This window comes from Hyperolius riggenbachi, chromosome 3 (genome assembly GCF_040937935.1).
Source record: "Hyperolius riggenbachi isolate aHypRig1 chromosome 3, aHypRig1.pri, whole genome shotgun sequence".
In the NCBI taxonomy this organism is placed as follows: domain Eukaryota; kingdom Metazoa; phylum Chordata; class Amphibia; order Anura; family Hyperoliidae; genus Hyperolius; species Hyperolius riggenbachi.
Genome location: NC_090648.1, coordinates 494,987,193 through 494,999,528, shown reverse-complemented (window position 1 = coordinate 494,999,528; position 12,336 = coordinate 494,987,193). Strand labels below are relative to the sequence as shown.

At 45.4% G+C, this 12,336-nt stretch overlaps 1 protein-coding gene across 1 annotated transcript in view; it reads right to left on the bottom strand.

The window, feature by feature from the left end:
• The window catches only part of LOC137564407 (cystine/glutamate transporter-like), a 64,731-nt gene extending 59,946 nt beyond the window's left edge, over window positions 1-4,785 (bottom strand). The window contains exon 1 of the mRNA XM_068278257.1: window positions 4,521-4,785. Within this exon, the coding sequence (XP_068134358.1) occupies window positions 4,521-4,716 (196 nt within the window). The 5' untranslated portion in view covers window positions 4,717-4,785. The remainder of the gene's footprint in view (window positions 1-4,520) is intronic.
• Window positions 4,786-12,336: the final 7,551 nt, after the last annotated feature.

Sequence of the window (12,336 nt, the reverse complement as noted above, 5' to 3'; positions counted from 1 at the left end):
CAGCATGCAAATACCACCATCAACTGCCAACCTGCAGCAGCATGCAAATACCACCATCAACTGCCAACCTGCAGCAGCATGCAAATACCACCATCAACTGCCAACCTGCAGCAGCATGCAGATACCACCATCAACTGCCAACCTCCAGCAGCATGCAAATACCACCATCAACTGTCAACCTGCAGCAGCATGCAAATACCACCATTAACTGCCAACCTGCAGCAGCATGCAAATACCACCATCAACTGTCAACCTGCAGCAGCATGCAAATACCACCATCAACTGCCAACCTGCAGTAACATGCAAATACCACCATCAACTGCCAACCTGCAGCAGCATGCAAATACCACCATCAACTGCCAACCTGCAGCAGCATGCAAATACCACAATCAGCTGCCAACCTGCAGCAGCATGCAAATACCACCATCAGCTGCCATCCTGCAGCAGCATGCAGATACCACCATCAATTGCCATCCTGCAGCAGCATGCAAATACCACCATCAACTGCCATCCTGCAGTAGCATGCAAATACCACCATTAACTGCCAACCTCCAGCAGCATGCAAATACCACCATCAACTGCCAACCTGCAGCAGCATGCAAATACCACCATTAACTGCCAACCTGCAGCAGCATGCAAATACCACCATCAACTGCCAACCTGCAGTAACATGCAAATACCACCATCAAGTGCCAACCTCTAGCAGCATGCAAATACCACCATCAGCTGCCAACCTCCAGCAGCATGCAAATACCACCATCAACTGCCAACCTCCAGCAGCATGCAAATACCACCATCAACTGCCAACCTCCAGCAGCATGCAAATACCACCATCAACTGCCAACCTCCAGCAGCATGCAAATACCACCATCAACTGCCAACCTGCAGCCGCATGCAAATACCACCATCAACTGCCAACCTGCAGCAGCATGCAAATACCACCATCAACTGCCAACCTCCAGCAGCATGCAAATACCACCATCAACTGCCAACCTCCAGCAGCATGCAAATACCACCATCAACTGCCAACCTGCAGCAGCATGCAAATACCACCATTAACTGCCAACCTGCAGCAGCATGCAAATACCACCATCAACTGTCAACCTGCAGCAGCATGCAAATACCACCATCAACTGCCAACCTGCAGTAACATGCAAATACCACCATCAACTGCCAACCTGCAGCAGCATGCAAATACCACCATCAACTGCCAACCTGCAGCAGCATGCAAATACCACCATCAACTGCCAACCTGCAGCAGCATGCAAATACCACAATCAGCTGCCAACCTGCAGCAGCATGCAAATACCACCATCAATTGCCATCCTGCAGCAGCATGCAAATACCACCATCAACTGCCATCCTGCAGTAGCATGCAAATACCACCATCAACTGCCATCCTGCAGCAGCATGCAAATACCACCATCAGCTGTCAAACTGCACCATACAAATACCACCATCAACTGCCAACCTGCATCATACAAATACCACCATCAACTGCCAACCTGCAGCATACAAATACCACCATCAACAGCCAACCTGCAGAAGCATGCAAATACCACCATCAATTGCCAACCTGCAGCAGCATGCAAATACCACCATCAACTGCCAAACTGCAGCAGCATGCAAATACCACCATCAACTGCCAACCTGCAGCAGCATGCAAATACCACCATCAACTGCCAACCTGCGGCAAATACCACATCAACTGCCAATCTGCGGCAGCATGCAAATACCACCATCAATCGCCAGCTGAAATGTGAAAATTGCTCTGGTCCACAAGAGGAAAAGCCCCTCAGTGGTGAAGTGGTTAATACTCCTCTATGCGACAGCCATGTACACACAGCATATTAATACTCCTCTCTGTGGCAGCCATGTACACACCACATATTAGTACTCCTCTCTGTGACTGCCATGTACACAGCATATTATGCCTCTCTCTGTGATGGCCATGTATACACAGCATATTAATACTCCTCTCTGTGGCAGCCATGTACACACCACATATTAGTACTCCTCTCTGTGACTGCCATGTACACAGCATATTATGCCTCTCTCTGTAATGGCCATGTACACACAGCATATTAACACTCCTCACTGTGGCAGCCTTGTACACATGGCATATTAATACTCCTCTCTGTGACTGTCTTGTATACACAGAATATTAATACTCCTCTCTGTGGCAGCCCTGTACACACCGCATATTAATACTCCTCTCTCTGTGACAGCCATGTACGCATGGCATATTAATACTTCTCTCTGTGACTGTCTTGTATACACAGCATATTAATACTCCTCTCTGTGGCAGCCATGTACGCATGGCATATTAATGCTAATACTACTCTCTGTGACAGCCATGTACACGCAGCATATTAATACTAATATTAATTCTACTCTCTGTGACGGCCATGTACACGCAGCATATTAATACTACTCTCTGTGATGGCCATGTACACACAGCATATAAATATTAATAGTACTCTCTGTGACAGCTATGTACACACAGCATATCAAAATTAATACTACTCTCTGTGACGGCAATGTACACACAGCATATTAATATTAATACTACTCTGACAGCCATGTACAAACAGCATATTAATACTAATATTAATACTACTCTCTGTGATGGCCATGTACACACAGCATATTAATATTAATAGTACTCTCTGTGACAACTATGTACACACAGCATATTAATATTAATACTACTCTCTGTGACAGTCATGTACACACAGCATATTAATACTTCTCTCTGTGACAGCCTTGTACACACAGCATATTAATATGAATAATACTCTCTATGACAGCCTTGTACACACAGCATACTAATATTAATACTACTCTCTGTGACAGCCATGTACACATAGTATATTAATATTAATACTATCTGTGACGGCCATGTACACAGCATACTAATATTAATACTACTCTCTGTGACGGCTATGTACACAAAGCATATTAATACTAATATGAATACTACTCTCTGTGATGGCCATGTACACACAGCATATTAATACTACTCTCTGTGACAGCCATGTACACACAGCATATTAATACTACTCTCTGTGACAGCCATGTACACACAGCATATTAATATTACTCTGTGATAGCCATGTACACACAGCATATTAATAATAATATTAATACTCCTCTCTGTGACGGCCATGTGCACACAGCATATTTCAGGAATAGAGTCTTGCACAGCGTAGAATGGATAATTGGAGCCCTGCTGAGAGGTTTGTTCCAGAAGGATTATTTCATAACAGCAGCTATTAACATTCTTTAGGAAAGATTTAACAACAGGACTGAGGGGCTGCCGGACTCACCAAAAGCACCCAGCAACTGCTGTTTAATTGGATGAACTTGGCATTAAGTTCTAGAGGGGGCTGATTTGTGTGTTCTTCTAGTGTTCCCTAGTGGCAAAGATCCTAAATTCTGTAAATCACTGACCTGTTGCAGCAACAGAAATAAATGTGTGTGTGTAGTTGTGTGTGTGTGTAGTTGTGTGTGTGTGTGTGTGGCTGTGTGTGTGTGTGTGTGGCTGTGTGTGTGTGTGTCTGTGTGTGTGTGTGTGTGTCTGTGTGTGTGTGTGTGTGGCTGTGTGTGTGTGTGTGGCTGTGTGTGTGTGTGTGGCTGTGTGTGTGGCTGTGTGTGTGTGTGTGTGTGTGTGTGTGTGTGTGTGCAGCTGTGTGATTAGGTGTGTGTGTAGTTGTGTGTGTGTGTAGTTGTGTGTGTGCTTGCGTGGCTGTGTGTGTGTGTGTGTGTGTGTGTGTGTGTGTGTGTGTGTGCGCAGTTTTGTGATTAGGTGTGTGTGTGTGTAGTTGTGTGATTAGGTGTGTGTGTGCGTGTGTGTGTAGTTGTGTGTGTGTGTGTGTAGTTGTGTGTGTGTGTAGTTGTGTGTGTAGTTGTGTGATTAGGTGTGTGTGTGAGCAGGCATCAGCCTGCGGTTTATGGGCAGCTAACAGATTTCTCTCTAATCAAATTCAATCATAGAGAGATCTTTCTCTTGGTAGATTTGCCCATCATCACTAGATTTACGGTCTCCTTAATTTTTTAGCTGCAGATATCAAACTTCACAGGAAAAGTTGCAAATGTGTGTGTGTATATGCAAAAGCGTGCGTGTGTGCATTGTGTGTATATGCAAGTGTGTGTGTGTGCAACGTATGTGCATGCAAGTGTGTGTGTCTGTGTACAGCAAGGTGTGCATGCAGCCGTGCACGCATGTGTGCAGCCTGTGTACATGCAAGTGTGTAGCCTGTGTGCATGCAATTATGCGCATGTATGTGCAGCCTGTGTGCATGCAAGCATGCGTGTGTCCATGCAACATGTGCATGTATGTGCAGCCTGTGTGCATGCAAGTGTGTGTGTCTGTGTACAGGGTGTGTGCATGCAGGCATGCGTGCAGCCTGTGTGCATGCAAGCATGCGCGTGTGTCCATGCAAGTGTGCACATGTATGTGCAGCCTGTGTGCATGCAAGCATGCGTGTGCCCATGCAAGCATGCATGTAGCGACTCACCGCACATGGAAAGGACGCCGCAGGCCACCCAGATGATGAGAGAAAGCCCCACATTGCCGGAATTCTTCAGGACCCCTTTAGGGGAGATGAAGATGCCACTTCCAATAATGGTGCCGATGGTTAGAGCGATTGCCCGGATCAGGGTGATCTTTCTCCTTAGGTAGACTTTTCCTGCAGTCTCTGGTGCGGTCTCCATCCTGGTCTGTCCTCAGCTCGTGTTCCTCTGTCCACTCTCTCCGGCCTCCCCCCAGTCTCAGCCCCTCAGCCTGTAGGAGGTCCACAAATCTGAATCTATCAAAGTACTTCTCATGTGTGCGGATCTGTGGGAGTGACAGGATGAGGGCCCTTCACCACGAGGACACAGAGAACAACTTATTCCATCTCAAGCACTGGTAGAACTTCATGGAAAATACAGCAGAACAGGATTTACACCTTTTTCATACAAAAGCCTGCAGTGAACCCCCGATCCTGCTGGTCTAACAGGCTATTATTCCAGTGACAGAAGTATCCAGCAATACCTAGCTAGTCCTGGTCTTACCTGAGGCCACTGTGATTAACCGGCCTACAGACACAATAGCATTCATCCCAAGTCAATGTATATCTGAAACAACACCAAGAAAAGATCACAATAACAATAGCTGCCTTTCAACAACAAAAAAACCAAAATAAACTCGATGCATTTCACAACCACCAAACTGTACAATACACAGCACAGTAATATTGCAAGTTTACCACAGGGGGGACCCAAATGTATAACAGGAGTCTTCAGCAAGAATGCCTGATCACATAGGACCCTAAACAGCTGATAGTAGTGATCCTATTCTATTTCTTTTCATACTTCTTACATTTTTTCTAATTTCTGATCATGATTATGATTTTGTTGGTGATCTTAATTTTCCATAACACTGATCCAGGTAGCACGGCGGTGTAGTGGTTAGCGTCTTGCAGCGCTGGGTCCCCGGTTCGAACTCCTGCCAGGGCACTATATGCACAGAGATTGTATGTTCTCCCTGTGTCTGCGTGGGTTTCCTCCGGGCACTCTGGTTACTGCCCACATCCCCAAAACATACAGATAAGTTTGGCTTCCCTCTAAATTAGCCCTAGACTACGATACACACTACACACGATACATACATTGACATGTGACTATGGTAGGGATTAGATTGTGAGCTCCTCTGAGGGACAGTTAAGTGACAGGACAATATACTCTGTATGGCACTGCAGATGTCGGCATTATATAAATAATAATAGTAAATTAGCTGGCACCGTCTGAATATTAGTCATTTTATAATATGTCATATCATAACACGACTTTTCGGAGTTCAACTCCTTTATCAAGTTCATGACAGACTGACAATGGATTTAAATCACAATATGTTTTTATACCTCACAAGGACCTAGCTTTGCCAATCAACAGGCTGTATTCAAACTACCCAATCACCGCTCTATCTTTAGAGCGGACATGATGGGGAACTGTCTTACATCTAGGAGGACTACACGGGTTCCCAATGCCCCCATACAACCGGGGGGACCGCAGGGTGCCAGGCGCTCTCACTGCCTGGGAACCACAGCAGCACCCCGGAGGGGAACCAATCCTCTTACCTTTAACTAAATTTTTAGATTACCACTTAAAGCGAACCCGAAGAGATTTCTAAGAATGATATCCGCACACTATACAGCCCAGCCTCTGTTGCTATGTAGTGTCCCCCCAGGCCCCCCCCCCCCTGCGCTGATATGCCCCCATAAATCACAGCCGCACTGTCGACTCGCAGCGGGCTGTGTTTACCTATGTAGTGTCACTCTCGCCGCTCCCCCCTCCTACTGCATAGCTCCGGTCCCCGCTCGCGTCCCTTCCCTCCAATCAGCGGGGAGGGAAGAGACGAGGGCGGGGACCGGAGCTATGCAGGAGGCGGGGGGAGCGGTAAGAGTGACACTACATAGGTAAACACAGCCCGCTGCGTGTCGACAGCACGGCTGTGATTTATGGGGGGCAAGCAGAGCGCAGAGGGGGCCTGGGGGGACACTACATAGCAACAGAGGCTGGGCTGTGTAGGCAGACCCAGCCTCTGTGTGCGGATATCATTCTTAAAAACCACCTCGGGTTCTCTTTAAGACCTTATGTCATCACAGAAATCATATCTGAGAGACACGGGTGCATTTCTTGATACCGTTTCAAAATGAAAGCATATACCCTCGGAGTTTGTTACTCTAGACAGGGCCGTTTCTTGGGCAGTGCAACCGCTTGGCGCAGAATGGCAAGTAGAAGAAGGGGGGCTCAGGCAGGCAGGACATAACTGCTAGGGAGCTGGGAACGTGCGGTGCAGACAAATGGAATAAGAATATTACCAGCGCGATCACCTTCCTTGACTCCTCCTAAGCTGCCTGCAGCCAACGGCAAGTCCTCATCATGTCACCACCGCGTGATGACACCTGATGTTCTGTAGCGGTACTGCAGGCTGTCAGTGCACAGAGCTCATGGAGAAGTCAGCTTTCCGGGCTCTCTTCGTCTGTGTGTTTTCCTGGTCTCTGCTTCCTCCTAGACGAGCGGCTGGTCACTAGTAAGTTTGCAGATCTACTGTGACCTGTGGTTGTGTGACTGTCCCTAAAGAGTAAAAGTTTGCAAGTCCACAGGGGTGGGGGTGAAAGGGGGTGCAATTGTTACACCCTCACCCTGGGTGCAATTTAGCCTAGAAACTGCCCTGACTCTGGATGTGGAGAGCCTCTCCACCTCCATCCGTCACGATGGGGGTGTGGAGGCTGTCCTACATACCTTGAGTACATGTTCAGATTTCACTAAACAGCAAGTTGAGTTTTTGACCCAACTATTGAAATTAGTGTTGATGTTGAATTATTTTGTTTTTGATGCTCAATTTTACTTGCAGGTCCGAGGCACAGCGATGGGGTCGAACTCTATCTATGATATGTGACAGGACTGAATAAAGTAACATTGAAAAAATTACTAATATTAAGACGGTGCCAGCTACTGGAGTGGTGAACCTTTTGCTGTGCAAGTCATTGGATTATAGACGGTGTGCAATACTGCATCATCTGAAGGATAAATGATAATAGTCTTACACCTGTCACCCTGAGGCTAGGTGCAACATAACATGAAAGGGCTGTATTTTTATATCACGTTTCATTTTATTTGTATGTAGAACAGAGGCGCCAGCAGGATAAAAGTCAATAAAAATTTTTAAAATTGCTTGGAGGAAGTGGTGTGGGCAGACATGAGATCCTGTCTTCATATAAATCAATGCATTTATTATACGGTACCCCAAAACAGTGCAACGCGTTTTGCAGGCCCGCTTCATCAGGCAATAAAAGTGGAGACAAAACAGGAATTTCGTCAATAGCAGGTGTAGCGCCTCAGTGAGACTTATCCTGCTGGTGCCTCTGTTTTACATACAAATATTCTGTGTCCACTCCTGGTGGGAGGGGGAGTGCTACCCCCTTTCTTGTTTCTTTACTACAGAGAGCGACTTCTTAATCCTGAGTGAGGACAGGTCTAATCTCCTCACCTGCCTATTGAGTGGTTGCCTGAATGGTAACCCATGTTTGGGAGTATAAATTCTCACTAAACCACTTACCAATTGTGTTTAACATACTACACCATATTGGGATCTCTTTTTTTCTATTTTACGTTTTCATTTTATGCTGTGTGCATTTTTTGTACATTCTTACTGCATTTTCTGGTGCGTTTGCGTTAGGTTTTTTTTTTATATACAGCAGATGCTTTTTTTTCAAGTGTTTTGCCTGCATTTTAATGTGTTCGTGGTTCGCATATGCATTTTACAATTGATAGAAAGATAACAGGAAGCGGAAAAAAGTCGCAAAACTTTTTTCAAAATTGCATGGAAAACACATACCATTGCATTTCAGTCAACTTTTATTGTGTGCGTTTTTAAACGCATATGCGTTTTTGACATGCGTTTTTCCTGCGGCCCATAGACTTCTATCAGCGGCAAAACCGCAGCGTTTTTCTCACCGCTTGCGTTTCTGCCAAGTGTGAGCCTAGCCAAAAGAAGAAATTGCAGAATGCCTTGTGGCACTTGTAAACACGTATCTAAGGAGCTATGGGCCCAGGTGCAAGTTTTACATTGGGTAACACCCTAAGCATTCTATATATAACAATTGATACGGTGAACTAAAACTAGCCACACTGTCAGAGGTGCAAGAAGGGGATGGGGAACAGTTTGATAATGATCTCTACTATTCAAAGCATCTATAGAAGTGATTATTACCAGCACAGGACCAGAGAGCTAACAGTATTCTGATTGAGGTAGGGCCCCTCTGGCCCAAGGACCCCGGTGCGGTCACAACCTCATCATCCCGTTGCCACAGCATATAAACATGTTTACAGGAAGTTTTTGTAGAGTAGATAATTAGAATAATATTTTTTTTATCAGAATGACCACCAGGGGCCTGTTCAGCTCAGCTGATATTTCAGCTGTAGATTTGGAGCCGCCAGTGACCCCCCCCCCCCCCCCCAACACCAGGGCACCTCCTGAATGGCTTCTCAGAACAGCTATCTGCAGTTGTGTGATGTCACCAATGGCCACGCTGGGGGGGGGGGGCAATATGACTGCACAGTACGTAAAGGAGAACAGCAGGCTTTGCTGTATAGATGTCTCACTAGTTCTGCTCGGGAGGCTGCGGAATGTTTGACCAGGTGCAAATAAAAGGATTCCACCCACAATGGTCCCAGCACAGAGGGCCACAGCTGGGATAGGGCAGCCAGTGACACCAGCACTGCAACCTCTGACCACAGGGGGGCAGCAGCATAACCATTTCCTGTTATGGAGAACTTTACTCAGCTGTTTAAAAGAATTCCACATACAGCAAAGTTACTTTTATTTTCATTCTCAACAAATAAACGTTACAAAACAGACTTATTTCCTTCTTTTAAAAAGGATACCAGAGCCCATAGATGAGAAAGGGGGGGGGGGGGGGGGGGGGGGGGGAAGCAAGCATGTATGGTGAGCTGTCCTGATGCCCACCGATCACCCATTCTCCTTTCTGCCGCCTCCTGTATCTGCAACTGTCACTGCCGGCCCGGGGAACTCTCGACCACGAGCGCTCGTGAACTTGCGTGTGACATGCTGTGGTTACTTTCCACTATCACAAATCTGCATGCATTTTCTGCACGCAGATTCACACAACCAATACAACTTTATTTTCCTGACAAGTGAAAAAAGGCCAATTGAGCATTTTTCTGTGCAGGAAAAAATCTGCACAGCAGAGCCATCAGAATTCGATTTGCATACAATGTAATAAGAAATGCGCATGCGTTTTCGCCTACAATCAACGTAAAAGCGCATAGGCACTGACATGGTTAAATTCGCATACTTACATAAAACGCAAAATGCAAAAACTTATAAACCACATCCGCATGCAAATTCGTTTTCACATTTTCCGCAACGAATTCGCACTGCACAAGTGGAAATTTGCCCTTCCTCTGCAATAATACACAAGCGTGTCACACTGGAATTCCTAATTAACCCCCCCTGATGGTAATCCCAAGCTGAGCTCGGGCTGAAAATAAGATGCAGAGAGCGGTAAGCCTGAGCTCAGCTCGGGCTGGCCAAAACCACCACGCTTTTTCCTAGGCTTACCTCTAGATGTCTTCTGAACCTGGATTGCTGTATACTGTGCAAATTAAAATAAATAAAAAAGTCAACTGTACGGGGGAAAAAAAAAATAAAAAAAGTAAATTGTTCACACCGTCTTTGCCACAGTAGTGAAGATGGACGGGGAGACTATTGCCGGCCACTGCTGATCCCGATCCATCTCCACGTTAGCTTATACTTGAATGACGACTGTTACAGCCTGTACACAGTGAATATATTCGATGGAATGCACTCTGTTTTTTGGCTGCAACTAACAACTAACATTAACTAATTCCCCACTGTATGAAATCACAACACATGTACAATTTCCATAGACTACTAGCAGGTGCCCGATTTGCAGATTTGGGGAAGCCACATTGCCAGATACTTGTTGATTGGGAGAGGCGGGGCACACCGCCTAATTATATTTGCAAATTTAGAGGGCCATTGCGCCGACGCAATAACCTACCCGTCGAATCTTCCTACATTCACTATCAAAACATATAGCAGGAAGGTAAAGGGATAGTAAAGTCTATGGGATGTAGGTTAGTTCGACAGTGTAGGTTAGATTGTTGGAGCACAATGTTTATTTATCTTTGGGAATATTTTAGTTAGTACATGAATATATCCTCACTATAAATGCTAATTACATTTTAGTAGATCATTGGAAAGCAGTGGGCACCTCTGCCCTCTAGTGGTTGCAGATAGAATTTTCTGTGGACCAGTAATACGGTACATGAAAAAGGAAGCATTTAGCTGTACAAGAGCACCATCTTGTGGTAATAAATGTGAACAGGCAGGGACTAGTCATAAATACAGACAAACGACTTCGGTTATAACATTTCAGACATGCATACAAAATTGTCTCCATGTGCAAAATATACAATGTTTGTTATTACATATTTTTGTTAAATGGTAGTATCCGATAAACAGTTGTAATTAGTTTAAAACACGTTACGGCAGGTTCACACTGCAAGAGCTTTTCTGAGCACTTCCAATGTTAAAAGCTCCTGCTAATATTATCCTATGTGTGTTCACACTGGAGCGATGCGATTTTGTAAAATCCCCCATAGCATTGCATTAGCAAGAGCTTATGAAATCTCTAGTGCTTAACCTCCCTAGCGAGATTAACAGTTTTTACACTGCTCGCCACACAGATAGGCGAAAATAGCCGATCTGTCGGGTCCGCTCTACTGCGCAGGCGACTTGAGCCTGTGCAGTAGAGCGGCCCAACAGCGATTGGCTATATCCACCTATCTCTGAGCCAAGAGCCACTACTGCACTAGCACTGGAGCCAGCAAGATAAATCTTTACATCCCCGCCGTAGGACCGAGGAGGACGGGGGAAGCCTCAGTAAGATCAGGAAGCTTCCTCCACCTGAAGTGAGTAACCCCCTCCCCCCCGGGGGAGGTTTTCTTCTTTACAGGTTTTCTATGGCCAGTCTCCGTTGCAGTTCACACTCATAACACGAGTGTTATGGAACAGACCATTGTGATTCTAGCCTCAACCCCAAAGCGCTGCATGCAGCATGTTTGCGATTTATGCAAATCGCAAACAATGCAGTGAGAATAATCCCATAGGGATAGGTTAGCAGCACTTTGCTGATTGCCAGCGACCAGCAAAGTGCTGAAAAGGGCTCAAGTGTGAACCAGCCCGCCTATAAAGGAGGATTTGGGAAGAGGGGTTCGTTTGGGGGAGGGGTTGGATAGCAATAATTGTGGAAGAAAGGTTTATATCACACTGAAGAAAACCAGACTGCTTCAATAAAAATCAAAAATTTATTACACAGATTAAAAAACATCCAGTATATGAAAAACATTCACATAAAAATGCTATATAAACAGTTATAAATACTTGTCATTTGGAGATATAATATAACCTTTCCAGTTAAACAGAATAGCTGCCAGCATTGTAGCTTTCCAAAACACACAATCCAGAAACAAGCATTCATCTCTCTCGCTTCATACATTCACCTTTTCAGTACAAAAATCGGTAGTCTCACTTCTGTAGTGTAAATAATTGGGGAAAGGAATGACCTGTGAAATATGAACACACAAACTATATTCTACCTCCTGAACCCTCCAGCCAATCAGCAGCTCACACCCATCCCTTCTCTGGGGCACCACTTAAAGAGAAACTCCGACCAAGAATTGAACTTTATCCCAATCAGTAGCTGATACCCCTTTTACATGAGAAATCTATTCCTTTTA